Source organism: Thermoascus crustaceus (assembly GCF_041956765.1).
Source record: "Thermoascus crustaceus strain CBS 181.67 unplaced genomic scaffold VTN00scaffold_5, whole genome shotgun sequence".
Taxonomy (NCBI): Eukaryota; Fungi; Ascomycota; class Eurotiomycetes; order Eurotiales; family Thermoascaceae; genus Thermoascus; species Thermoascus crustaceus.
In genome coordinates, this window is record NW_027192531.1 from 1,647,622 (window position 1) to 1,674,212 (window position 26,591).

The 26,591-nt window shown below is 51.7% G+C and overlaps 13 protein-coding genes across 13 annotated transcripts; 7 read left to right on the plus strand and 6 right to left on the minus strand.

The window, feature by feature from the left end:
* Window positions 1-397: 397 nt before the first annotated feature.
* VTN00DRAFT_8108 (uncharacterized protein) lies at window positions 398-1,326 on the minus strand (the record flags this gene model as incomplete). Its single annotated transcript, XM_069434926.1, has 3 exons — window positions 398-958; window positions 1,111-1,263; window positions 1,321-1,326. 3 exons carry the CDS (start codon window positions 1,324-1,326, stop codon window positions 398-400), a joined length of 720 nt encoding a protein of 239 aa, XP_069286374.1.
* Window positions 1,327-1,792: 466 nt separating this feature from the next.
* VTN00DRAFT_8109 (uncharacterized protein) lies at window positions 1,793-3,789 on the minus strand (the record flags this gene model as incomplete). Its single annotated transcript, XM_069434927.1, has 3 exons — window positions 1,793-3,306; window positions 3,368-3,528; window positions 3,665-3,789. The coding sequence occupies 3 exons, from the start codon at window positions 3,787-3,789 to the stop codon at window positions 1,793-1,795; spliced, it is 1,800 nt and encodes a 599-aa protein (XP_069286375.1).
* A 289-nt stretch (window positions 3,790-4,078) lies between these two features.
* Window positions 4,079-5,347, plus strand: VTN00DRAFT_8110 (uncharacterized protein; the record flags this gene model as incomplete). Its single annotated transcript, XM_069434929.1, has 4 exons — window positions 4,079-4,110; window positions 4,161-4,249; window positions 4,316-5,208; window positions 5,264-5,347. 4 exons carry the CDS (start codon window positions 4,079-4,081, stop codon window positions 5,345-5,347), a joined length of 1,098 nt encoding a protein of 365 aa, XP_069286376.1.
* Window positions 5,348-7,077: 1,730 nt separating this feature from the next.
* VTN00DRAFT_8111 (uncharacterized protein) lies at window positions 7,078-8,505 on the minus strand (the record flags this gene model as incomplete). Its single annotated transcript, XM_069434930.1, has 3 exons — window positions 7,078-7,134; window positions 7,187-7,510; window positions 7,558-8,505. The coding sequence occupies 3 exons, from the start codon at window positions 8,503-8,505 to the stop codon at window positions 7,078-7,080; spliced, it is 1,329 nt and encodes a 442-aa protein (XP_069286377.1).
* A 769-nt stretch (window positions 8,506-9,274) lies between these two features.
* On the minus strand, window positions 9,275-10,002 carry VTN00DRAFT_8112 (uncharacterized protein; the record flags this gene model as incomplete). Its single annotated transcript, XM_069434931.1, has 3 exons — window positions 9,275-9,296; window positions 9,368-9,506; window positions 9,564-10,002. The coding sequence occupies 3 exons, from the start codon at window positions 10,000-10,002 to the stop codon at window positions 9,275-9,277; spliced, it is 600 nt and encodes a 199-aa protein (XP_069286378.1).
* Window positions 10,003-10,467: 465 nt separating this feature from the next.
* Window positions 10,468-11,224, plus strand: VTN00DRAFT_8113 (uncharacterized protein; the record flags this gene model as incomplete). Its single annotated transcript, XM_069434932.1, has 3 exons — window positions 10,468-10,801; window positions 10,867-11,069; window positions 11,132-11,224. The coding sequence occupies 3 exons, from the start codon at window positions 10,468-10,470 to the stop codon at window positions 11,222-11,224; spliced, it is 630 nt and encodes a 209-aa protein (XP_069286379.1).
* A 129-nt stretch (window positions 11,225-11,353) lies between these two features.
* Window positions 11,354-13,294, minus strand: VTN00DRAFT_8114 (uncharacterized protein; the record flags this gene model as incomplete). The annotated part of the gene is made up of 1 exon (XM_069434933.1): window positions 11,354-13,294. One exon carries the CDS (start codon window positions 13,292-13,294, stop codon window positions 11,354-11,356), a length of 1,941 nt encoding a protein of 646 aa, XP_069286380.1.
* An 871-nt stretch (window positions 13,295-14,165) lies between these two features.
* VTN00DRAFT_8115 (uncharacterized protein) lies at window positions 14,166-15,256 on the plus strand (the record flags this gene model as incomplete). Its single annotated transcript, XM_069434934.1, has 6 exons — window positions 14,166-14,248; window positions 14,410-14,653; window positions 14,767-14,886; window positions 14,980-15,124; window positions 15,169-15,173; window positions 15,251-15,256. 6 exons carry the CDS (start codon window positions 14,166-14,168, stop codon window positions 15,254-15,256), a joined length of 603 nt encoding a protein of 200 aa, XP_069286381.1.
* Window positions 15,257-15,717: 461 nt separating this feature from the next.
* On the plus strand, window positions 15,718-17,025 carry VTN00DRAFT_8116 (uncharacterized protein; the record flags this gene model as incomplete). The annotated part of the gene is made up of 1 exon (XM_069434935.1): window positions 15,718-17,025. One exon carries the CDS (start codon window positions 15,718-15,720, stop codon window positions 17,023-17,025), a length of 1,308 nt encoding a protein of 435 aa, XP_069286382.1.
* Window positions 17,026-17,852: 827 nt separating this feature from the next.
* VTN00DRAFT_8117 (40S ribosomal protein uS2) lies at window positions 17,853-18,812 on the minus strand (the record flags this gene model as incomplete). The annotated part of the gene is made up of 2 exons (XM_069434936.1): window positions 17,853-18,585; window positions 18,643-18,812. 2 exons carry the CDS (start codon window positions 18,810-18,812, stop codon window positions 17,853-17,855), a joined length of 903 nt encoding a protein of 300 aa, XP_069286383.1.
* A 328-nt stretch (window positions 18,813-19,140) lies between these two features.
* Window positions 19,141-20,144, plus strand: VTN00DRAFT_8118 (mitochondrial 37S ribosomal protein uS15m; the record flags this gene model as incomplete). Its single annotated transcript, XM_069434937.1, has 2 exons — window positions 19,141-19,186; window positions 19,249-20,144. The coding sequence occupies 2 exons, from the start codon at window positions 19,141-19,143 to the stop codon at window positions 20,142-20,144; spliced, it is 942 nt and encodes a 313-aa protein (XP_069286384.1).
* Window positions 20,145-20,624: 480 nt separating this feature from the next.
* On the plus strand, window positions 20,625-21,626 carry VTN00DRAFT_8119 (uncharacterized protein; the record flags this gene model as incomplete). Its single annotated transcript, XM_069434938.1, has 3 exons — window positions 20,625-20,628; window positions 21,240-21,428; window positions 21,598-21,626. The coding sequence occupies 3 exons, from the start codon at window positions 20,625-20,627 to the stop codon at window positions 21,624-21,626; spliced, it is 222 nt and encodes a 73-aa protein (XP_069286385.1).
* Window positions 21,627-22,134: 508 nt separating this feature from the next.
* On the plus strand, window positions 22,135-25,686 carry VTN00DRAFT_8120 (uncharacterized protein; the record flags this gene model as incomplete). The annotated part of the gene is made up of 1 exon (XM_069434940.1): window positions 22,135-25,686. The coding sequence occupies one exon, from the start codon at window positions 22,135-22,137 to the stop codon at window positions 25,684-25,686; it is 3,552 nt and encodes a 1,183-aa protein (XP_069286386.1).
* Window positions 25,687-26,591: the final 905 nt, after the last annotated feature.

A 26,591-nucleotide genomic window follows, 5' to 3' on the forward strand; every position in this document is an offset into this window, starting at 1 on the left:
CGTCCCCATTTAATTAAAGCTGGATTATTCCGGAATGGAATCTGAGATGAAAGGATGGTTTATGGACCAATTGACGCAGGTAGTAATTTTATATAGAAGATCCTTGTAAGACGAGCCATATTTTTTACTCTATTTACAACCACAGTAAACGCCGCACGCTATGCGTAGATGATGGATAGATAGCTAGATATCGAAGAAATAGTTGACCAGCCGCACGAACACACAGGTCCATCCCTCCCAACTTTTACCCAACGTAATGTGATGAATATACATGTACAGTACATACCACGTAAACCGCACCAAAATACACGATTAGAACAGGCAAAAAGAAAACGAGCATGAAGAAAGAAGTAAAAAAAGAGAAAAAAGAAAGGATGCGATGGCGCGATGGAAATTATTATCCCTCCCCACCATCAACGCCCTCACCTGCTTTTCTCCCCTTCTGCCCCAACGTCTCTCGAATAATCGCCAATATCTGCGCGACGTCCTCGTTTGACAGTCGCTCCTCGCGCTCCTCGATCACCGTATCCAGCAGCGCCAGCGCGCCGTAGTCTTCGTCCGCGATTCCGGCTTCTCCTTCCCCTCCCTCTCCTGCAGCAGTGCCGTCTGCTTCGCCGCCAGTCTCACCGTTCGTCATCTCTACATCCTCCCCCCGTTCCTGCGCTTGCTCGTGGCCCTCGGCCCCATCGGGTGCTGCGCCGCCATCGAGCCCGACGCCCAGGTTGACGATCATGAGGACCTCACCCTTGGTGAGGCCGTAGGGCTGGAGGCGGGAGATGAGGGTGCGGAGGGCTTCATCGAGTGGAGTGGGTTCCTTCGGGGGAGGAGGCGGGGGGACAGCGGTTTGTGCTACGGAGCTTTGTGATGAGACCTGCTGTTGGTATTGCAGTTGGGAGTCGTGGACGTAGCGGGGGTAGTTGAGGAGGTGAGGGGAGATGCGGTGAACGTAGTTGTGGATCTGGATATTGAAAAAGGGTATATGTCAGCTTTGGTTCTGCTCATGTGAAGTCGCGAACAAATCTTCCTCATTCCTCTCTTCTTCTTGCTCACTGCTCCAGCCCAGCAAACAACCTAGCCAGTATCCAAAAAGCACAAACAGACTGCACTCACCTCCTTAACAACAGTATTATGATCCCGCAAATCCGGACTCGGGACCCAATTCCTCGAGTTCGGAGGCGGATTGGGCGGCCGTCGCGGCGGGTTGGCCGTGAGGAATGCGAGCACCTCGATATTGGTGAGCGTTGCGGTCTGCGGGTCCACAATCTATAGTCTGTTAGTGATCTGGCAATATTGCGTATAAGAAACGGAGGACTAGCTAACCCTCATTTTGAAGACGAGCAGACGGGATACCGTGGAAGAGGTAGATATCAAAGTGTGGACTGACAAGCAGAGGTGCGCAGACGGGAGATAATGCGGGGCGGAGAAGGAAAATGTGGGATCTGCCGGCAGAAAAAAAGGCCAGATGGAGGCGGTGAGTTAGGGCAACCATCGCTGCCGCTTGCAAGTTCTAACTACTGAATACTACACAGCGCAAGGTAGACCGCTACTTCGACGATATATTCTAGGACATAGATGTAGAAAAATTCTTGGAATTCATATAAACAGATTATTTTTCCGGCAAAGTACAGTACTCGCCCTATACCAAACAAGGACCTCTGCGCCATAGAACGGACCAGCAAATATCTTCGCCCTTAGATACCACCCAGAAAACATGCAGTCTGAAGCAAAACAGGCAGATCGCAAAAAAACATGATATCATACAGAAATTGAAGCATAGCCACCAGCCCTTTTTTTACTCCTTGTTCTTCTTCTTCTTCTTCTTTTCGGCCTTGTCCGCGTCCTCGTCGTCCGTCCTCTTTCGCTTCTTTCCTTCCTCCTTCTCCTCAGCCTTGGCAGCCTTCTTGGCTTCCTTCTTCGCCTTCTTCAATTCCTTCTTGCTGATCGCAGTGGGGTTGCCTTCAGCATCGAATTTGATCTCGCCCCTCTCGAGTTTGCGCTGATATCTCTTGACGCTGAGACCGGCTTTCTCCGCCATCTTCTCGAGCTCAGGGTCCTTCTTGCCCTTCTTGTCCTTCTTCTTGGTCTCTCCTTCGGACTCGTCTGAGGATTCCTCATCCTCTGCAGCGCCGTTGGTCTTGGGTTCGGCGTCTTCCATTTCTTCATCTTCAGATTCTGCACGTGGCTTGACTTCCTCAATGAGCTTCTTCTCCTTCTTTGCCTTCTTAGCCGAGGCAGGCTCGTCTCCCGTAAGACCATCCGCATCAGCATTGTATTTTCTGGCTTCGTTGAGCTCAAACTTCCTGGGCTGAGTCGTAACGCCATTCGGAGCAATGGCGACACCTCTCGGCTTCAAGGGCTTGCCTTCCATAGCAGCCAGCTTCCTCTCGAGGTTGTATCTAGCCTCCATACCCAGCGCTGCTCTCTCTTCATCCGTGACATCGTCGCCTTCCCATTCGGCCAGAGCGTCCACACGGAGACCAAGAGAAGCCTTGGCAGCCAGTATTCTTGCCATCTTACCCTTGTTCTTTCCGGTAGCCTGACCGATCAGGGACGCGTGGTAGATGAGACCGTACTTGGGGGTGTCATGCTTGGTCTTCAATGCGCGGAACAGAGCCTTCTCTGCTCCGAGAATCTGGATTGTACTAGCTGGGCTCTTGGACAGGTTGAGCAAGCTTCCAGCATGAGCAATCAGCCGTGCGCCAACCAATTCACCAACCAGAGCCGTCAGGTTGGGGGCAATCGCAGTCATACGGGCGGTCAAATAGCTGGCAAGCTGCTGGCGGTATTCAGCGAAACCAACCACCTGCTCTGCAAGAGCCTGGATGTTCTCCAAATCCTCCTCACTAATCTCCGTACCCATGGATCTGTCAGCTGCATTCTTGACAGCAGCTTCGATCTCTTCTGGCAGGATGTCGGTGAGATCCGTGGACTCCCAGTTCGTGCGCATGCCCATCTTCAGGACCACCCTCGCGTACGCGATATTGTCGTTGAGGATCTTGGCCATCTCCGGGAAGTGCCAGCCATACCATTCCTTCACACGCATGGCATATGTGTTCAGCTCCTTGTCCAAGTCATCGAGGAGCCCAATAGCCTGAACGATCATAGTGTCGATCTTGTCGGGAGAGAACTTGAGCTTGTGTCTGGCAAGAGAGTGCGACAGACCCAGAGACATGGTGGACATGTCCTCGGGCAGAAGACCGGGGATCAGAGTCGGGAGGTGAGCACGGATGGCGCGGTAGATGTCCGCGGTCGAGGAATCCGCGATGGGCTGGATGTCAAGTCCAGGAAGCTTGCTGATCGCATTACCTTTACGAGCGTTAGCAGGGACGTGCAGAACAATGGACGTCTGCAGGCGGGGTAAGCGTACCGAGCTTGGGGTCAGCGACCGCCAGCGAAACTTTCTTCTCATCTTTGACCGACTCGAGGAGGTTGGCAAGACGAGGGGTGACCTTTCCCTCGATGATAGAGGCAACTTCTTCCAGAGCCGTAGCAGCGCTGTCGAACTTCTGGAAAGTCTTGAGCTTCAACCTGTAGAACACGCGTTAGAAGCTTGGTCCAAGCAGAAAAAAAAGTTTCTATCGACCGCTGATCGCGCATCCAACGCGAGACATTGTGCGCCCTTTCGCAATGGATCGCGTAGAAGAGGAAAAAGAAAACGACTTACAGATTGGACACGCCCTCGGCGGTCTGGGTCTCGGCCTCGAGGTCGTCTCTCTTGAGGAGCTTCTTGTCTTTGGCCTTGAGCAGGGCATAGCCCGCGCTGGTCTCGGTGAGGATGAATAGGGTCATCGTGGGCAGCGACGACTCTCAGCTGTCCGGGTTTGCACAAGGAAACAGCGAGGAGGAGATTGGAGGAGCGGGCGCAGCTTCCTGGCAAGAAACCACGGTGCGAGTCTTTTTTTCGCTGCTCGCGGGAAATTTTGAAGTTGCGAGTCTAAGTGTAAAAAGCGAATCGCGGCTTGAGTGGCGCGGCGGTGGGCTGCTTATGTAAGCAGAGCTCCAGCTCCCCGTCCGGCGCGGCTGCGAGAGACGGAGCTGGACAGGCACCTCAGCGCCCCGACAGCCATCAGCGTCCAACATGGAGGGTCTGTTCTTCAACGTCAACGGCGGGTATGTCTGTGAGGCTGCGGTCATGCTGGGGCACACGCTGACTTTTCCAGATATATCGAGGGGATCGTCCGCGGGTATCGCAACAGCCTCCTCACCGGCCAACACTACTCCAACTTGACACAATGCGAGACCATCGATGGTTTGTCCCCGTTCCAGGAACCGTTTGCTGCCCTGATTTACGTTTCTGACACATGGTGGACTGCAGATGTGAAGCTCCAGCTGGGCCCCGCGTATGGGGACTTCCTGGCTTCCCTCCCCCCGAACCCCTCGACCTCCGCTCTTGCCAGCAAGATGACGGACAAGCTGGTCGCCGAATTCCGCTATGTGCAGGCACAGGCCACCGGTTCCTTTGCTAAGTTCATGGAGTACTTGACGTACGGGTACATGATTGACAACATTGCACTCCTCATCACGGGCACTCTTCACGAGAGAGATACCAGGGAGCTCCTGGAGCGATGCCACCCACTGGGCTGGTTTGAGACCATGCCCGTGCTGTCCGTCGCGACGAACATTGAGGAGCTGTACAACTCTGTGCTCGTTGAAACGCCGCTGGCACCCTACTTCAAGGGCAGCCTCAGCCACCAGGACCTCGACGAATTGAACATCGAGATCATTCGCAACACTCTGTACAAGAATTACCTCGAGGATTTCTATAACTTCGTTAACACACACCCTGATTTCAAGGGGACCCCGACGCAGGAAATCATGTCTGAGATCCTCGAGTTCGAAGCGGACCGCCGTGCCATCAACATCACGCTCAACTCATTCGGGACTGAGCTTTCCAAGCAGGAGCGGAAGAAGCTGTACCCGGAGTTTGGCAAGCTGTGCCCTGAGGGTTCTCTGATGCTTTCGAGGGCAGATGATGTCGAGGGAGTTGCACTTGCGGTCAGCGGGATTGCAGAGTACAGAACGTTCTTTGACGCCGTTGGCCTTGGCCAGGGAGGCGGAGGTCTTGGCGGCATGGGTGGTGGAAGCAGCGCTGATGGAAAGAGCCTTGAGGATCTGTTCTATCAGAAGGAAATGGAGCTGTCAAAGATCGTTTTCACGCGGCAATTCACCCCAGCGGTGGTCTACGCCTGGGTGAAATTGCGGGAGCAGGTATGTTTCACTGGTCTCTTTCATCTATATCCAGGAATTGCTGACAATGAGTTAGGAAATCCGCAACATAACCTGGATCTCGGAATGCATCGCACAGAACCAGAAGGAGAGGATAGGGAACTACATTTCCGTCTTCTGAGCTGTCTCAACATCCTCGTAGAATCTTGCATTCTCTCCTTTTGTGCGGTCTGCTGTGCACCAATTCTCTGCAACTCTGCATTTCTCAATTGGATCTGCGATCTAATGTATCTAGCCGTCCCGTTTTACCGTTGCTCTTCTACGTCGAGTACCCAGTTTTCCTGGAACGAGCGCATCAAGCCGCTTTATTCGAAGTTTCGTTTATTCTTGCTGGGGGGCGTTTTTCATGGTTTTTTTGTTCCCCCTTTTTCTTTCTGTTATAGTGATCGATAGATGAATGCATAAAGACTCTAGCTTCATGAGATAAGTAACGACTTGTTTTCGTCTTCGCGCTCTCACCGCCTCAATAACGGGTAAATAAATAAACAAATAACGTGGTCGGGGGTAGCACTCCACCACCTACAGGGCATCGAAACTTAGCCACCTGGGCTCCAGGCTGCAACATTCAATTCCGGAACAGAATCAGCCCATCTGAGGTGGTCCCGAGCGGCACGGGTGGTCTCACGGCTAAAAACGGTTAGTCTTGAATGCGCAGGATGAATTGAGAATTGAAGTGTAAGAATCATCATGATGAGGATGAGGATGGGGACTACTACTGCCTACCCCGCGCGCCGATCGGCAAGAATGTCTGTCACGCTGATTTCACTAGCACAGTAAAGGATGAAGTCACCTAACTTACCTGATCTTCCTATCACGCAACTGACGTTTGTTTATCCGACTTAAAGGCGTGAGGGTCAAGGTCAGGGACGATGATCTCGGGAGTTGGGCCTCTCACCGTTACCGTTGTCGTTATGGATGGATACAGCCCGTAGTTTGAAGGACGAATGGGCAGTCTACTGAGTAAAAAAAAAGTACGAGGTACACAGTAGTTTCAGAAGTTCTCACTTGCTTACGGCTATCATGATACATATACATTCTGAGGCATATCACAGTCTAGGAATGAATACCGAAGAATGCCAAAGTTCTTATTTAGTTACCTGATCAAGCAGGTCAGGTGATGATGATGATGATGATGATGATGATGATGCAGAGACAGAAAAAAAGAGGAAAAAGAAATAGATCCAAAGCAGAAATGTAGATAACATGAACCCCCATTTTTACCTGCAACATTTCCCTTTAATACCCCATGCATGCAAGAGCGGGACCAGTTGGTACATGGCTAGATATGTCATGGCCGGATGTGCTTTTTCTAAGTGTGTGTGGTCGTTGCTTGTTTTGTTGTTGCTGAAGGCAGAAATTCAGACGAAGGTGAAAAGGTGAAAAATGAGACAACGGAACTGAGCGGCATGGGAAAGACCCCACGGAAAACCCAGAAAGGCTGGTAGGTGATACCTATTCAAGACCATCGGTCCATTGCGATTCGATCGAAAAATGGAAAGAGATCAGGGAGGAGATGGGAAAAATCTAATGGCCAGCACATGGCAAAGAAATTGCCTTCGTCTTCGGTTCCTTCTTTCAGATTCTCTGCCGCTCCTAATGGACTTGACCGAAATGAAGGACCAGGACGAAGGGTGAAGAAAATATGAAAGAGGAGACAGGTGCGCATCTCCATATGCGCGTCCAGATTGACAGCGTGCATCTAATGGCGCATAGGGGCTGCCGAGAGGTTTATGTCAAAGTCCCACACCAAGTATATGGTTGTACCCATTATGTTCTCCTTCTCTCATCTCTTTCTCAATTTCTCATCTAGATTAGCAACGGCAAGGTGGTCTGCATGTATAGCCCAGTCGCTTAGTCGTACTGGAACAAGACACTGATGCTTTCTCCGTGGTGGACGCGACGAATGGCCTGTGACAAGTTAGCAAGCCATTTCAAGAAAGTGCCCATCTAGTCGCCTTACCTCAGCAAAGACGTGTCCAACCTCAAGAACCTCCAGTTTGGGGCATCGCCTCATGTGCTCCTCTTGATCAACACTGTTGGTCACGATGACTTTGTCCAGGGCGCTGGCGTTAATGCGCTCGATAGCATCGCCACTGAGAATGCCGTGCGTGACCAACGCGTAGACCTGGGACGCACCCTCCTTTTTCAGAAGCTTTGCGGCGCGGGTAATGGTATTCGAGGTGTCCGCCAGGTCGTCGACCAAGATCGCTATCCGGTCTCGGACATCGCCGACCAGCATCATTGTCGCATTTTGGCGGTCTGTAATCCTCGTGGGGCGTCGTTCCTTGGGAATAATTAGACGAATCACGAAGGAAATTTAAACACACTTACCTTGTGAATGAGAGCAAACTCCATGCCCATCGAGTCCGCAATCGCGGTCGCTCTCTTTGCACCACCCGCATCAGGACTAACAATGACGGCCTGTTTATAGTTGGGGATATTTTGGCGAATGTATCTCTTCAGAAGAGGTCGCCCATAAAGGTTATCAACGGGGATATCGAAAAACCCTTGGTACTGTGGGTCGTGAAGGTCCATCGTAATGATGTGGTCCGCACCAGCGCACGTGAGCAGATCTGCAACCAATGTGCCTGCTTGCGCAACCCACTGCCTGTAGCCGGGCCGTGGCTGAAAAGTGGTGCATGACTTTGCCGAGCTGACACTGGCAGTGTCATCGTTGGCAGTTCCATTCGGCTGGCGGTTGCTGCCATCTGACTTGACGGAATCAATGGTGTCACTGCGTTTGATTCCATTTACTTGGGCGCCGCGTTTCTGCGGGCTGCCAGGACGTTCAGAGTCATCAATCTGAGCTTTGGCAAGACTTTTCTGCAGGCTGTCAACGCCATTGACGAGACTTCCGCTCTCGGGCTTCCCAGGATGCGGGGTTGGCGGGGTACTCTCGAAAGTATAGAAACTGCCATGGTCGGGCTTGCTGTGGACCGAAGACTTGACGAGAGGAGCGCCGACCTTGTTGTAGGGGATATCACTCTGACGAGAGTAGGGAAACAGGGGCAGGACAGCAGTAACCCTCCTAGCAGAAGCCGTCTTGCAAGCAGAAATAGTGATGAGCAGCTCCATGAGGTGGTCATTAACCTTGCCACCGCCAGACTGAATAATGTAGACATCTTTTTCACGGACGGACTCCTTAATTTCAACCCTTGTTTCGCCGACAGAAAATTTCGACAGCAGAACGTTAGCCTGGGGTATGCCAAGGTGGTTGCAGATGGTCTGCGTCAGCTGCGGGTGGGAGCTACCCCCCAGAACGACGATGTTTCTGACCATGGTATATGATGGTGTATGGTGTCGTGTGAGCAGAAAGGGATCCGAGGTAGAGGGCAAGGAGGGGGTAGGCGGCCGAACTAGGAGCGGTGGAGGAGTTTTTTGCAGAAGTGGGAAAACTGGGGCGATCACGATCGGCGAAGAAGTGAAGGAATTTCAAGTCAGAAGCACGAAGCAGGCGCTATCTCATGGCGGAGAGTGAAGATGGTAGCCGGCGAAGACGGGGTCCACTGCACAGGGCAGAGAAGACATTGGAGGTAAAGAATTGAAGCCGCCGGTCGTGTGAGTTCGCATGGAAAAGGCTGTTCCAGAGTAGTGGAACCGGCTGTCAGGGCTTGGCTTCGGGGATCCCTGCCGTCGCGAGCCTCGAACTCGGCTGCCCGAACGGGAAAGGCGTCTCTGCTGCCCACAGAGTGCCCCGCGGGAGCGTGCAAACGTCGGAGAAAAACAACAAAGCAGTCGCCCAGCAGATGGTCAGCATCCACGCCGGAGATCTGCCACAGCTACCGGCACGTCTTCTGTCACAGTCGCATGTACCTGTTTTATAAAATGGATTGAGTCCCTTTGCCGGTAGATACATGAGGTCATTCCCGAAAACCAGGTAGCAGAAACACCAAGCGCCAGACTCTCGACCAAACAAGGACATGATGAAATCTATTGTAGCACTGAAACATGACCGGGGCTCCATGTGCTTTTCTGTATGTGCGATATGTACCTGCAGCCCGGACGCACTAGCCAATGGAGATGTCACCTGCAACGCCACTGCTGTGTCTCAATCTCCCGTGTCAACTTCCCTACAATCGCATAGTCAGCATATACCCCAATTCCGAGCGATGCGGAGGAAGACAAAGAGGTGTTTGCTCACAGATCAAGCTGGACACCATTACTGATTCCGTAGTCCTCCAGTGTAAGCTGGTCCTTGAACGGACGTTCGCCTTGTCGCTTGAGTAGGATCTCATGCGGCTCGCGCCCAATGCGTGCTGCTACCTGAGCTTTGAAGAGCCCTGGAACAGGGCGTCAGAATCTGTTATACGTTATCTGGAGGATAAGGAAGAACTCACTGATTGGGTCCGACGCGAGGCAAGGAATTGCAGCCTTGGTTCCAAGGCGGTCGTTGACATGTACGATGATCATAGGCTCAGAAGACTGCGCAACCGCAGGCGCCTTCTTCTCCTTCCTCTCTTTGCGGTCATCATCCCTAGCCTTATCCCGATCCAGCGCTCTGGGGCGATCATCCATCTCCTCCGCGCGTCTCCGATCACGGTCGCTGTCTCTGTACCTGTCTCCATATCTGTCGGCCTCCCTGCCGCGGCGAGGCGACCGTGCTCTATCTCCCCTGTCCCTGTATCCTCGCTCCAGCCTCCGCTCATCGTGGCCATACCTGGCATCATCGACCCGCCTCTTCTCCTTCCACCGGAAGCCTCCGTGGCTTTTTCGGGGCCGCTCCCTATCGCCATCGACTCTTCTCTCAGGAGACCTGCTTCGTCTGCGCTCTTCCATGTGTGGAGACCGTGACCTGGATCGTGGCCTTTGCATTCTAGGCTGGTCGCACAGAATACCGCGTAAGGGGAAGGACGTCAGATCTGTTTGTAGACTGGAACAGTTCTCGTTCGTAAACCCAATAGCAAAATTGAAAGTATGTAAGCAAATAAAGCTCTAATCTCCGAGATTCCCGGTGATTTGGATGCTTCTGAATGTGGTGAGGGAGAGCGGATATAGGAAAAGCGACGGTGAACACAATCGTACAGCACGTGACGGTTGTGGACAGCATCCCAAGCTCCCACGGAGCTCCCGTACTGCAAGTAGGCCCGCGCCCGCAGACGGGTACCTGACTTACCCACCGGCATAGTCTGTACTTCATAGCTTGGCTTCGAAATGTACAAAGTCCTCTCTTTCCAAAGCTGCACTATATTGGCACCATTGAGCGCACATGTTGCAGCGAAAAGCTAGCTGAATTCGTTGTCAATGCCTGCCCGTCTCACAGTTCGTCGTCCCTCCCCGACGACGGTCTGCTTTACCGTCTCCAATGCGCCCGCGCGCTGCACCATTCCCTCGAAACTCGCATTCTGCCTTCAGGTCCTTTTACGCGCACTCGTCTTTGCGTGCGTATTGCTTGTTGACGCTGCTAAGCTGCGACATTCGATCTTTACACGGAACGGTTCTGTTGTGCCTTGGGAGGATGTGTGGTCCAGTGCCATTGGGTCGTTCGCATGCCAGGTTTCAGATAGATACAGCTGGTGGGTGATTGCGGTGCTCAGTCCGCTGGTCATCTATGGGGTATTTAGAAAGGGATATACAGGTACGTTTCATCTAGCCAACCGAAGAAGCCAAGTGAAATAGTGACTAACACCAATTACACCGCAGAGGAATCACTTCTTGTCATTCGTGGTCTCGGAATCCAGACGTCCACATCCTCTGCAACATACTGGTCCACTGCTACGACGAGGTTCATTCCAACCACGCAAATACAAGACATTGTGATTCATGAAGCATTCAAAGGGTTCGAGGTTCGGTTTTATCTTGCTGTCATTGTGGAGGAAGAGCCCGATGTTGTCGTTGTATTTCCGGTAAGACTAGATCTATACCCCTGACTGCGCTAAGAGGGATACCGCTGACACTGCATCAAAAGAGCCTGTTACCAAAGCGAATGATCCTGGAAGAGGTCTGGAGGGGAACTCGACGGTGTCTCTACGAATCCAAATCAGGGCCAATTCATGGTTAAGGAATAGTGTTTTTGCTCTGGCATAACCTTTATTGGAATGTTCGAACCAGGAGCATAGCTAAATTGGCGCTTTTCAGCTTGTGGGGTTGCATGAATTGGCATTTTGTAGGTGAGTGGAGTGCACAACACCTATATTTCAGCACTGGCGTCCACCTCTTTCTTCTCTGCCCTCCTCTTCATACTTGCCAGGTATCTTGCGTTTTGGACTTCTACCGTCTCCATTTTCTTTTTCTGCATAACTGGGACATACTTTCCGCCCAGTCTCGCTTCATTTCCACCGTAGAAGACTTTCTGACTGCGAGGTAGCTTTCCAGCGTTCGGATACTTGAATCCTCCGCGTTCAATGATACTCTGATCGCCCTGGCTCACAACCAAACCCAGAAGCTGCTCTGCAAGAATTTCGTCCATTTTGCGCTGTCGCCAAACAGTCCAGAGACTATCGACAATACCCCCAAGCCCGAACTTACCATCTCCTTTACCGGACACGGATTTGATTTGCCTAGGGTCGCCAGCATAGACCCATTCCAGAGCATCCTCACGGCTGCCACTCTTCTCGTCCGGAAATATACAGTCCCAGAGGACAAGGGGGGCATCCGACGCCATCTCGTATGTCGGCTTCCGTGGGTTCTTAGTTACATCCAACAATTCAGGAATGATAGAGGGCGACTCGAGTCCTTGGCCGATCAGGAATAAGATAGCGACCATGTGACGAACTTGGTGCCACAGGAAAGCGGAGCCATGGAGAGTAAAGGCATAAACCTGCGGTGTCGAAGGCGAATGGTCTTGGCCTGGCTGCTCCGGGCTTTCTGCATGGTTATCAGCCTCCAGAGGCTGGAACCCAGGCCTCCCAACATAACCCAGCGGGTGTTTCTTGGGATCAACAAGCTCGATATCTGCGTGATAGATTATGCGCTCAAAGTTATCGATCTGCTTGCTGGTGTCCACCCTGCAGAAATTCCTAAAGTCATGCACACCCTCGAAATACTTCGCGCCTTCGCGCATAGCATCAATATCTAACCAACCCTCCCTATATTTTGTCCCCGGTAACCCCTTCTCCTTTCCTGGTCCTCGCATAAATCCGAGAGGTCCTGGGGTAGGAGAGAAAGCTGGCTGAGTGAAGAAGTATTTGTATCGACGCTCACGGCAAGAGAATCGAGCGTCGAAATCAGGAGGCGGATGAGGACACCATGCCAAAATTCGAATATCTTCTGGCAACACGTTGTTCAGCATTTGTATATAGGGTAGCTCATCTGCAATATCATCCCACTTTTCCTTGGCATCTGAATCGTCTAAGGCTGCTTCATCAAGGCCCGCAAGGGCGCCATCATCACCTGTCTGGTTATCAGGGGATTCGGAATCGCCGACGGAACTTGCGGACTCGCGCTTCCGCTTCAAGCGCTGTAGCCTTTCCATAGGACTGCTACTCCTAGAGGGCAATTTCGGCCGCGCGCTTCGTACTCTAATTCCGATGACCTGCCCGAAGGCACTCACACCTCGGTCGGTTCGTCCGCATTTCGAGTACTGGCACCCGTCCCAATTGATGGTGTACGGTCTCATTGTTCTGTATTTGGAGTCGTCGAAATCATCTGACGAGGCAGTTGTCGGGAAGATCAAGCGAGTTTTGCGTAGAGCCTTCCAGAGCTCTTCCTCAATAGTTGGAAGGGGCGTAACGTTTCCATTCGCATGTTCATAGCCATTGTACCGCTGTCCCAAGTAGGCGAACTTGAGCGCAATGAAGCGCGTATGGTATTTCGAGGGATCGATGTCCCGCTGCTCCTTTCCGGTGCGGTGAGGTGAGGGTACTCGTGTAAAATCGTCTGGAGGAGGGGGGTTATTCTTTTTCGTCGTAGTGGTTTCTGCGACGGCAGGAGCTTTCGTATCGGCTGGAGGAGGAACTTGTTCTGGAGGAGGCGCGGGTCGGCTTATGGTTAACGGAGGCGCTTCAGAGAACTGACTTGTCTGGGACTGTAGCTGGCGCTCGAGCTCCGTTATTCTTGCGATCAGGCTGGGTGTGCTCCAGGTCGAATAATCGGGCTGTCCTCCGGAGACTTGCGCACCGGTGTCCGACATGGTTTCAATCTTAGTCGAAGACTGATATTTCGGACACTGCCACCGGAGTGAAGGGCTGCTTGGTATATAAGGCGTGGTTTTTCCTGCGATTCGACTGAAGTTGGAGAACCTCCAGTGGAATCTCCGCATTCCCTCCGGTTGCTGGCTGCAGTTTGTCTGCCCGCAGTGATTCGCCTTAGAATGTCGCCGCTGATGGAAATTTTGGAGTTTATTTTGTTGTAATCTTATACTTGTATTGTAATGTAATTTGCTTACTACATCGTCTCCCGCAGCTGATGTACTCCAATGATTAGTACTATTAGAAGTATATACCGGTATATAAATGCTTCTGAAGACTCAATTTGATTGCTTATATTTTAATAAAATATAAAAAAGAACTAAGCTTAGGTCGACACTGTTGGCAATATATAAATACAAGCAGCACCCAAATCGGAGCCAGCAATGCATGCTGCATGCATACCTGTATTCCCACACAAGCTGCGATGTCCCTTAAAATATATATTCGCTGTATATCTCAAGTAGCCATACATGATAGCCACATTAGATATTCTCAAGGACAAAGGCATGTCAAACAGAGTAACATCTACTGTCGACAGTCTATGCAGCGCATACTGTGGTGTTGTCGTCAATGAAATGGTATCAGTAATACGCGGCTTATCTTAGCTTTTAAGGTTTCTTGATACGGTGTCACGTAGATTGCTGTCATGCTCGAAGGTCTTATTTTCGACTTTGCACTCCATCATCACCAATACTACCGAATTTCAATTAGGACTTGCGTCAAATATTTCTATAGGAGGTTTTTCTCTGTGGTAGGGCTTTCGTGTGGTTTTTGCTATCCGTTGATGAGTGCATCATCTTCATTGCAGCCTTGATGGCCGCCGACATGGAAGACAAGGAGACTGTGACTATCCTCCTCCTCGGCGACTCGGGCTGTGGTAAGTCGACATTTTTATCGTACGTATTATACTTTTTTATTTCATTTGATTATAGTACTTTCAGCTCTCGCTGCATCATATGCTACATTTCATCTACCTGTATTTCGTTGCTCTTGACCATCCCGTGTAAGGGTCTATCACGGCGCAGTTCCTTTACTAACAGAAAGCTGCCCATACCAGACGATTGAAAGCAGGAAAGATGAATCCAGGAAATCAGCCAGGCAGCGGTGTGGGAGGACCTTTAGAACCCCTGCACGATGGCGATCAACCGTTCATCTACGATATCCGGTTTTCGAAGAAGTGGTTCATCTTGGAATTTTACGATACTGCTAGCCCCAACCAGCATTGGTCCACGTTGAAGCCTGATGTTGTTGTTTTAGCATTTGATATATCTAATAGGAAGACCCTAGATGGGTTGAAACAGGTGAGTGTCTTCCAAACCAGAACAGTCTTTTTCCCCAGAGTCAGAGCTTTTGGTCCTGTTTGTGGAAATACCTGGGATTTGCATGAACTAAGTGCATAACTGTAAAAATATAGTGGCGGAACGATACAACCAGGTATTTCCAAAGTGGTTATGGCGAGAGAATCCCCGTGATTATGCTTGGCTTGAAGAGGGACCTCAGAGGTCAGGGCGAAGATATCATCTATCCCCAAGAAGTAAGCTATCAGCCCCTGCTTTTCCCAATTCTGCGCGCGTACTCTTCTGGTTTTGCGCGTCTATTGGAGACAGAAAAGTTGATAAAAGTACAGTCATACCGCATCGCTCAAGAACTCCGCTGCGACCGATATGCGGAATGTTCTGCTGTGACAGGGGAGCTTATGAACGAGGCATTCGAAGACATCGCCAGAGTAGCTGCTATGACAACTACGGAATCCGGTGGACAGAGTGCCGAAGGTTGTATGATTCTTTGATCGTGTCTGTATTTGTTGTGGGTTAAGGGCCAGTGAGTAACATCTAACTCAGGATGGTTCTTACCATTAACAGGCAATGGCCATGGAATTTCTAACAGGTGAACAACAGGTTTGATCTAAGAAAGATAAGGACATTGCCCATTGTTTAGTTTTCTCTTGTTGTCCATAAATGGAAACACCCAGGGGAGTTTCATACATCTACGTCTTGCGTTTTGAAGGAAGTCTCAGTACGACGGAGTGACAGTTTGCCGGCTATTGTAACAGCATGAGGAAGAAGAGAATATCTGAAGATCAAAGAATGTCAATAAAGAGCGGCAGTATGGGGCAGCAATATGTGTTCGGCCTTTACCACCGTATTGTTCACTGTCATTGACTTCGTTTATCTTCCTAATATTGTTGCCCAGAAGAGTTTTCTTTCGACTTCCTTGCTTACACTACCGCTGCTGAACCAGCATCCTCTCAAGTTCCCTCTTGAACTTGGTGTTGCTTTCTAAGTATTGTGAACTCTGCAATCGTGAAGCTTGAATATTTCGTCTTACATTTGCACGAGGATCGAAGGACTGGCTTACTGACAAAATGGCGATCGAGGGACTGGATGCCCATGTCTCGCCACTGTTCTATCCCCTTTTCTACACATTTGGAGTCGAGTTCGAATTAATAGTCAAATACAAACATGCTGACCGCGGCCAGAAGCAGAGTTCTACTGAGGGGTCTCCAGCGTTCTGTTGCGATAATAGGAATAGGAACGCTCATATCCTAGGACGAGTTATCGAAGTTCTCCGGCAGGCGGGTTTACAGGTTAATGACTATAATACTCGAGGCGACTGGGTATGCTGGACTGTCAAGACTAGCTCTACCATCGGAGCACTACCTGCAGATAAAGACACGATTAATGTCTGGAGCTTCTGCCCGGTGAAGATCACAATGCCCGTTATGCGGTTTGAGAGGAATGAGGAGTACGAGCCTTTCAGGGAGATAGAGCGTATGCTGCGCGCGCTCAAGAAGAAATTCAAGGTTGTTGTGAACTCTACATGTGGGCTTCATGTCCACGTTGGAGCATTTACCGATCCACATGATAAACAGTGGTTCTTCAGCAGAGGTTTCCCGTTGCAAACCCTTCGGAATTTCACCCAGCTCGTTAGCCTCTTTGAGCTGGAGATCAATGCCTTGCATCCGCCTACACGTGTTATCCACCCCAAGTGTTGCGAGCCCCCTAGCCAGCTTCTCCCGGAAACGGATGACCCTGTCTCTCTGATTGAGCAATGCGAGGACTTCGTTACCCTCAACAGGTTGTGGGAAGGAAAGAACCGTTACTGCAATGATAATAATGATAACAATAATGCCGCGACCAAGGACACCTCAGAAGTAATCGCGGACTCACTACCTGCGTACGACCTCTCCACCCTCCACGAATCCGATCCGCGCGGAGACGAAGACCCTCGACGCACGATTGTGTTCCGTCAACACAAGGGCACGCTGCTCTACGAGGACGTCTACCACTGGGTCAAGCTCGCGGTGCGAATGGTCAAGTTCTCTCACGAGTGCGGACTGGGTGGTCTCCCTCTCCGTCTGCTCCGCTGTCGGGATGAGGAGCGCCACTGGCCGAGCGGTCACTTCAATACGATAAGCTTCCTGAAAGCTATCGGTGCTTTCGAGCAGGCGGGGTACTATAGTGATAAGCTGTACAAGTATCCTCGGCCCCTGCCGCTTCATTTCGGTTACAAGGAGGGGGAGATAGTTCACGATTGTGGATCTGGTGTTCGCTATCCCGATGATACTACTGAGGTATGCAATGCGGAGAAAGGGGCCTCTGGTAAAGCAGAACGCGAAGGACAGGACATGGTTGATGAGTGGGATCTCACGAACCGTGAGTTGGATTATTAAGTCGACAGGGTGAGCAGCGGAGCTTGTTGGGTGAGAACACCGCATGGAGGGATGGACGAGTCTGTTACCTACTTAGGTAGTTAATGACTAAAGTATCATTCCTTTGATGATAACACTAGCTTTCCATTGAGCAGCCCTGGCCTTCATTTCATACCTGTTGTACTATCAAATAGTGGTAATAGGGAGCAAACGATATGATATACTTTGATACTATGACCCGTCCATATATTAGCTTTTCCGAATTGGGAATTTATAGTCTGGGAATTCTTAGGTCCTGATTTACTTCGTGGTACCATGATTACCTGCGCTACGGGTATGAGCATCTACGCAAAGCTGGAAACACGCACATGATGTAGTAGCAGGCACTTCGCATTACGGCTAGAAAATACATAGGGAGAAACCCGGGACAACGACTAAGTACGCCCCGTTTAATTGACGGCACAGGGCTTTCCCCCAGAAGCTCAAAGAGTGCAGAACAACTGGGTATCTTTCCCTCATAAGTGCCAGTCAATACATTGGCCGCTCAGAATCCCCCAGCGATGAAGCAAGATGCAGTAGCTAACCGAAATCATGTACCATACCATGTATGAGCAGATTTTTTTTCTGTCCATGAGCTCCTTTTGGGCTTGTTCTTCTTTCAGATTCTTCCAGGGAAAAATGCTAGGGTAGAGAGACAAGTCAATGGGTCTGCTGGGAGATGTAGGCTTTTTGATGGATTTTCAAGACACTTTTGATATATTCGTGCGCAAAGCTGCAGCAATGTCCATTTCCGGTCCCCGTTTTGGTGGATATTTTTCTCCTCAACGCCACTCCTCGTCGCCAACAGTCTACCACTTGCCCTCAGGGGCGGGCTGGGTCTCAGCCCAGCTCTCAGCACCGGCAGCGGGGACGGAGCTGGTAGCCCAGTCACCACCTTCGGCCTCCCAGCTGGTCGCGGCAGGGCCAACAGCGCTGGCAGCAGCGAATGCAGCACCAGGAGCACCAGCAGCAGCGACATCCCAGTTCTCACCAGCGTAGCCGGACTCGATGGCACCAGCGCCAACATCCTCAGCACTGGCGACCTTGGCCTCGTCGGCGATCTCCTTGTTCTCCTCGGCCTCAGGGTCGCGGTAGAAGTACAGGTCGACAACGACGTCCCACTCAACCTCACGGGAGGCGAGAGTGCCGCGGAGGCGGAGGACCTCACGGGCGAGCATCCACCAGATCAGACCGATGGCGTGACGACCCTTGTTGTTGGTGGGGATGGCAACATCGACGAACTCGGTGGGCGAGTCAGTGTCGCAGAGAGCGATAACGGGGATGTTGACGTAGGAAGCCTCCTTGATAGCCTGGGCATCGGTGCGGGGGTCGGTGACGACGATCAGACGAGGCTCCTTGAAAGAGCGGGTGATGTAGTTGGTGAAGTTTCCGGGGGTGAAACGACCGGCGATAGCGGTGGCACCGGTGTGCGAGGCGAACTTGAGGACAGCGCGCTGGCCGTAGGGACGAGCGGAAATCACACAGACATCGGCGGGGTTGTCAATAGCAGCGATGATACGGGCGGCCAGAACGATCTTCTCCCTAGACTCGGAGTCAGATTCGAGACGCACAATTTCGCTAGCGCGGAAAGAACCCTACCAGGTCTTGCCAATGTTGATAATGTTGATGCCGTCGGGACGAGTCTTCCAGAGGTAAGGCTCCATGTGCACCTGGAGGTTCTTGGAGCCCAGGTGACACTGAGCGGCCAGAAGCATCTCAATGTCCTGGCTGGTGGCATTGAAAATCGGGGGAAGCTGAGAGGGGGCCATGATGGGCGACTGATATCTTGAAGTCGTCGATTGGAGAATATCAATCGTCTGGCGCTTGTCGCGACGGTGGGAGGAGTGGAAGAGGGAGGGAGACGCGGAGGGGACGAAGATAAACTTGATCTCGTTCGGATATAGACGAATTTCGCTTGCGGTTGTGGGTTAGGGCATCGGAGCGCCAAGACTTCGCGGCAGGGCTTCGGGTCACGGTGCCGCTAGCCTGCTTCGGGGTTAGCGGCTCTGCGCTCCGACGTGAGATTTCGGAGTTCGCAAAGATCGAGAAGCAATCGTCCAAGGGTGCTGTCGAGGTGTAGTCCATGTTTTGCGCAAGATGCCGCCCCGTATCCTTTTCCAGTCGCCTTTCAAGGCCTTTACGGGTATGTAATTGGGTTGATACTCGCCGGTTTTGCGTGCATTCTTTGCTCACGGTCCGTTGCAGGCTCTTCCTACGTGCAGAACCCTCTGGCCGCGGTGTCGCTGAAACCATGCAAGCTTTCTGTGAGAGCCGGATCCGCAGAGGCCAGGGAGAGAAGGAGACATGATCCCTTCTTGATGGCCCAGTCCCGCCAGCGCAAAGCTGCCAACCTGTCCCGTCAGAAAGCCCTCCAGGAAGAGCGCCAAGCTGCCCTTGGTGATCCTGTGCAGAGCAAGCCGACTCCGTTCATCGAGTCACTTCAGGAACTGCAAAATCCTCAGACAGCTCAGACCGAAGCCAAAGATGCCACTTCTCCGTCCGCCTCAGCGAACCAACTCAACTACTTCCTCAAACCCGATGAGCTCAAGGAAGCTCTCGAGTACTCCAAAAGCCTGACCTCTCCCCTCGAGAACCCGGACCGGGATACTAAGGACCCCCAGCTGGAGAAGGAGGAGATGGAGAGGCACATGCAGGATCATCGCAATGCCCAGGAAGCTATCAACCGTATCGTGCAGCTCTCGAACGGTAACACAAAGGATCGGACCCGGGTGAACGTCCAGAAATGCATTGAGACATTTGGCCGACACAACACAGACAAATTTCTGCCGCCGAAGCCCGCAGCAGTGGTGCACGAGTCTGCTCCAGCTTACCCGGAAAAGGCTCCCCGTGCGGGCCCCGATACTGGCTCCCCCGAAGTGCAGGTCGCTATTCTGACTACCAAGATTTTGAACCTGTCAAGACATCTTCAGGGGACAAACAAAGACAAGCACAACAAGCGGAATCTGAGGCTTCTGGTGCATAAGCGACAGAAGCTTCTTCGATACCTGCGGAGAAAGGAGAGGGGTGGACCAAGATGGCAGCACTTGGTCGAGACGTTGGGATTGTCCGATGCTGCTTGGAAGGGCGAGATCAGCATGTAGATGGATTATGAGCGTACGTTTCCTTACGAGGGGCTTTTCACCTTTACCAGAGCTGAGGGCTCTGGAATGTCTTGAAGGCCATTCTACATCGCAGAGGCTTGGGTGTCTTGATACTGCTCCGGCAGTTGCGCCTACCTCTGTTGACATGTCCTTGATATCCGCACGATGTTCCTTTTGTATAAATAAATAACCTTTCTGCATCCTTCAATGTATACTTAGCTGTCGAGGAATTCTACGTTCTCCATACAAACTCTCCTTTTCATTCTAAGTTCTTCCAGGCAGAGCCTGCTGCCTCAGTGTTTCATAGTGAAACTCTTCTCCCGATTATAGACTTACGATGAAGGATCGTCATAGGAAAACTCCAGGCAGCGCAAACGCTTGGGAATTCTCAGCTCCCAACAGCTGCAACGTCTTGTAGTAACCACTAGCTGAAGATCGAGGGTGCGAAGTCAAAATGCGAGAAAACACAACAGAAGATGTATGAGTAAAGGATTAGGGTTCTTGTGCGAATCGCTCGCTTTGTGTTCTTCCCAAGCAGAGATTCTCAATTTTTATGTAGCAGTCACTCTGCATACCAACACCAGCTGTCAAGACACGACGCCATGAGAACGTCTTCCTGTTTCTTGACCGCTATCCAATCATGTAGCCATTAGTATTCCCACGTCCCCTCGCAGTAGTCCGCTCTCTACGGCTGTAATGTGACTGGCTGGTGCCTGTTGATGCGTTGTCACCGTGAACCCTCTGCAAGAGATTTAAGAATCACACGCAGCCAGACTATCTAATCATCATGATAGAGATCTGACAACATCTTCACCTTCGCACCGCAGAACTCGCCTCGAGATATATTGTAGTCGCCGTCTCGGACGCCAGCGGACAGCAAACGGGGACAGGGGTGGCGTCTGACCGCCTTTCTGGGGAAACGGCAATTCTGCCGGACGTCACCACCCAGAATTTCAACAACATAATTCGGGGCTTCTCGCACACCAGGCTTCCTACCATCACCAGCACCCACTGCTTGTCCTGGAGGCCGCCCGGTCACACAGCAACACGGTCTTCACTGTTGCTGTTGCTATGACTTTTATTCCACCTTCCTAGGTGACACGACCGGGAACACCACAACGACTTCCGCACCACCTTCGGTCTTCCTCTTTCTCACCTCTCCATCCTCGTTCCGCTTCGCACCATCTTCCTTGACCTCGAGCTTCTTGCTACCGAGTCTCAAGCCTGAAGGTCTGATCCGGGCTGATCTCTTTACTTTGTTACTGAGCCGTGAGGATTCAGAACGTGAGTCTGGCGCGATCCTGTCAATCTCCGAGCCCAGACTTTCACCTGTCTCGTCCGATCTGCTTCCTCTTCGCGTCTCCATCTTCCTTACCTTTTACCTTCCTTTCTGTCGAGTTACGAGCCTGAATATCTGATTTCTTCGATCCCTTGCTGAGCTGTCATAATTCAGATCGTGGGTCTGGTGTTACTCCTGTCTAGTCAAGCCCAGACTTCACCACTCGTCCGAACATCTTCCTCTTTCGTATATCCGTTCTACGACTCCTTCCTATCGAGTTACGAGCCGGAATATCTTATCTCTTTTGTTCCGAGGCGTCAGAGTTCAGAACGCGAGTCGAGCGTGATTCAGAACGCGAGTCGAGCGTGATTCTGTTAAGTCGAACCTAGACTTCTACTCGCGTCCGAACTACCTCTTCTACTGAGTCTTAAACCTCTATCCTCTGCTACCGAACTGTCAGGACTTAGAGTGTGAGTCTTGTGTTATCCTGTCAACAGCAGAGCCCAGACTTCCACTCTCATCCGAATTCCTTCCTCTACGCGTCTCCGTCTTATCTTGCTACCGAGTCTCGAACCTTTATCCCTGAATCCTGACCTGTCAGAATTCAAAACGTGAGTCTGGCGCGGCCCTGTCAAAAATCGAGCCCAGACTTTCACTACTTTCACGACTCTCGTCCAAACTGTCGACGTTATCTCAGTAAGAGGAATAATCATGCGTACTCGTTCGCAAGCCGTGTCGCCTGGAGGCTTCGTGTCTCTCGAGACGGACCGTGCACCTCGACGAAAGAAGACGACTACGACCGAGTCGTCCACGAGCGCTTCGAAAGTTCAAAAGTCAACAGCAAAACAGCCTGCTAAGAAGCCCGCGAAACGAACCCGAAAAGCCGCTCCTAAGAAGAAGCCGACCACAAAGAAAGAGTCGACGAGTCCCGACGAACCGCAAAATACTGATGAACCCGAAACTCAAACTGAGTCTGTCGCGTCGGTGCCTGCCGAGCAACTAGAAAAAGAGAACATTGAAAGTAAGCCTCCAACTTCTTTCACCTCAAATCCCCAAGATACCCAGGAAGATACCCCGTTGCACGCTCTCTCTACGACGGAAAATTCGGCCCAAGGACGCGTTCTCCGCACACCTGTCCATTCCACAGAAACAGGTCCACACATTTTGTCAACGCCTGCCAGTGCATCGTCTATCGACACCCAAGTTGGTGGTTCTGCACTCTTTGCAGCTGCTGTAGAGGCTGTCAATGCCTCGTCCCCTGTTGTTCCACACGGAGATTCCCATGATACCCCTTTCAGTGGTCCCCCTCATTTTGTAGTTGGGCAGCCAAGTACCGATTTCTCTCTTCAGTTTTCCCAGGTTTCCCCTGTCTTTCCTCAGCATGCTCCAGCTGTCAGTGTCACTCCCCAGTCACCATCTCGGACTATGTCGGCTCTAGTCGAAGCTACCCAAGTCCCTGAAGCTTCTTCTCATCCACAACCGACACCTGAATCAGCCGTGCGAGCTCCTGTCAACTTCTGGGCTCCTACCACCCTGTCACCGATACCTGAGGAACCTGGAACAAGTCCCGCTCTTTGTCATTCTTCTCAATTGCCAGTTCCCAGTGAAGCCCCTAAAGTCCCGGAATCTGCTACTTTCTCTCCAAGCACACTGGAAGCTACGAGGACTGGACTTCAACGCGAATCTCCTGGCCAGCGGGCAATCTTTTCATCCTTTCAACGGACTGGTGCAATCTTCAGAGCCGCCGTAGCAGCCAGACCCTCACCATTAAACAGGAAGCGTGCCTTGAATTCTACCCAGTTGCCAGTGCCCCAGGAGACTCAGACGGGCACATCTGTAACTGAAGCACCTAGCTCCAGTTCATCTGTTCTTTCGCATTCTATTTCACCTGTTGTGTCTTCTCCTGAAGATCACCTTTCTACACATGTGGTACCCAGGACTCCACTAGGATCAACCTCTGTGTTTACACAAACCACCCCTAGCTTGTTTCTTTCTCAACCTCCAGAACACCATTTTGGAGAGCGTCCTCGGTGCCAACACTGTCTTGAGATTCTTTTATGCCCCAACGGACACACTCATGGAGCTTCTGACAACGTTCACTCTTTTCACGGCAACAAGCTAACAAAGAAGGTAGCACCAAAGAAGCGGGCCCATACCGAAGTTAGCGACGATGAAAGCACCGATCTCGCTACTCCTTCTAAACGTCGTAACATCGGTCCTCCGGGAAGCACGCCGTATGCCCGCCGGTCCACGCCGCTCTCGAACCGACTCTTCAATAGAGCGACTCCGTACTCTGAACAACGCCGTCGACGAGTGATTGAAAGCCAAGGCCGTATCGATAAGACGCTGTTCCGTCTTCCCCAGCTTGTCGCTCAGACTGAGGCCGATCGTCAAGATGCGGCAGAGCCTCCTGTCGGCCCTTGCAACGAACCCAATTGGGACAAAGCGCGGGAGTCGGTTGGGTTGACTGATGGGAATCGAGAAGAGCCGGCACAGGAGCCCAGCACTCAGCAGCCGTCTGCCCCAGAAACTCCACAGCGAGGCTGGAACATTCGTGGATTGATTCATTCAGTTCCCCGCTCCTTCTCAAGATTCTTACCTGCCCTAGGACTTTCGCCTGAGAGATCCAGGTCGACAGTTTCCCAACCGCCTGCTTCTGAACGAATCGATCGCACAGTAACTACCACGCCACCATCGAAGATTCCCCCTAGAGATGTCGACAAAGGGCGCAAGGACGCAAGTCCACATGACTTGACTTATTCACTCTTCCCAGCACCGATCGATAAACGCCGGTATCTTGAGGATTCCGCTACAAAGAGAACTCAGACGGACTCACAAACGGACATGAAGCGTAAGGCGTCGATTACGGAGGATCAGCACAAGTCTCCTGAGAGGTCTGTCATTGCGGAAGGTGTTACAGAAAGTGACCAAGTGTCCCACGAAGAGGATGGTGGAAGGAAGCGCAAGAGGTCACCATCTCCTGACGTAATTCCCAACCCCCCTGGTTGCAGCTATGGAATGGATTTACGATACTTTACCTACAGCTCCGAGAGCGAGGATGAATCGGTCGAGGAGCCCCGTCCTAGCGTTCTACCCAAGAGAGCTTCTACTACCAAGAAAGCTGCTACTGTCAAGAAAGTGAAATCACCTGTCCGCGGGATCCTCCGCCCACAGCGACCGCCGCCCAAACGAGTCCGCTTTGATGCGAGCCCTGAAGATACACCATCGAAACGTCGTCTCCGTGCGACTGATACTTATACTGGCCGCGAGTTTGTCGGTGTTCCTGACCCGTTTGCTCCTCGAGAAGAATCATCTTTCGCTACGCCAACTCCTCCCTCGCCAACTCCCGCCTCTACAGAGCGGATCCGGCAGCGGCCTCCGGGCTTCATCCCTAACCCCAACGGCACATTCCGACTTGATTACGATGCATTCTCGAGTGACAGCGAGTCGAACGGCGAGCCGTCTCCCGAAAAGAAAGGGCCCCCGAGTACACCCTCCAAGACAAGTGACATTGCTCGAGGCAAACAGCCAGCGACTGAAGCTTCAGAAGCTGAATGTGAAGAGTATGTACCCCTCCTACCCTATGAGGACATTTTCGAACCAGGAGACATTCAGCTTGACCCCAATGCCCCCCCCCCTCTTGCATTTGAACCCAAGGAGCCCAGCCCCGAACCACCCTTAATTGAAGACATCTATCCCAGGAATAATAACACACGTGTGCGAACTCCTGCTAACGTTATTCATTCCGTTGGTTCTAGCCGCTCTGTCGGTCCAGAGACACCTCCGTCCAAGGCCCCAGGACGTCCTTCGACAACTCGTGGTGCGAATCCAACCCCACCACCACGTCCTACGCCTGCTCACGCCGCGCTGCCCCCGTCGACGCCGGCCGCAGTTGACAACGAAGCTCTTGCCAGGGCCCGTTCCCTGGCAGAGAAATATAAACCGAAGACGCCAAGTGGTCTTCGGACTACGAGCCGCTTCTCGAGCCCGTTGACGGGCTCGCCTGACGAAGGGGAGCACCAGCTCATCAAGGGGCTGGGGGACGATGAGTTTGCGCGTGACGCGCAGTGGCTCTACGCCAACTGCCCGTCTGGGGATCTCAGCCAGCTGGCCTGGCCGGGAGCGGAGGGGTATGTGGAGAGTTTGGGTGTCGACCCGCAGGCGGGTCGGCTGTTGGCACAATTCTGGGAGGAGAAGGAGGCGGAGGAGGGCTACGGCCCCTTCTGCCGTAGCCTGGAGGAGTTCGGAGAGACCCTGGCGTAAGCCTGGCTCTCTGGCTCCTCCACCTCCGCCTCCGAGGGTCGGCATGGTTTTGTTTGTTTGTGTATTTTTTTTTCTCTGTGACTCTTGTCTGTTGCCTTGGCCCTTCGTCGGGCCGGGTGACCTTTTTGTTTTCTCTTTTTTTATTATTTTGGCATTGGGGGGTGCATGTACGGTGTTTGTGTTTTCTGTGTGTGTTTTTGTTTTTTCCTGTGTTGCCCTGGCCCCTTCTCCGGGCCCTCTTTCTCTCTCGTTCGCGAGAGAGGTCGATGGGTTCAGTAGAAGGGGCCGGGTAGTTTTGTAGTCTCCTTTTCTTTTTTTTTCTGTATTTGTCGGGCGTTCTGAGATGTATGTAACTGTCAGCGAAAACCAAGGTGCTATTCTGATCGGAAAGGAACGGAATACCCTTTTGAATTCCCTCGCGCGGATGAATCAGAACTATAGAATTCTCAAAAATGGATTTGGCTCATTCTAACAGCCAGTAGGCCTCCCGAAGAAAGTATGGTACTGTAGCTGACAAACAATGAAGTGGCCATGTCCGGGGAAACTGTCCTGCACTTCCGTGGGATTACTCTCCTGCCTGTGCTGAAGACCAACGCTTGGATGCTCGACTTCTCTTAAACAAATCCCACGAGCGTCCACAGACCATTGTATCTATAGATTGCCATATGAGACCTACGAACCGTATCCTAATGTGTCTTTCTTTGAAAATAGAGCGAGCTCGAAATAAAAACTATGCACAGTCGAGAACTTTCATATGTAAAAGAGATACATAATCTTCGTAGAACGTATAAGCAGAAGAAGTAGAAAGCGAGAAGGGAAAACTTGAATTCGATTCTTTTTCTTGCTTTTACTCTTGTTTCTCATTATCTGTTATCAACCATTTATGTAAAGTATCTGTTAATGGA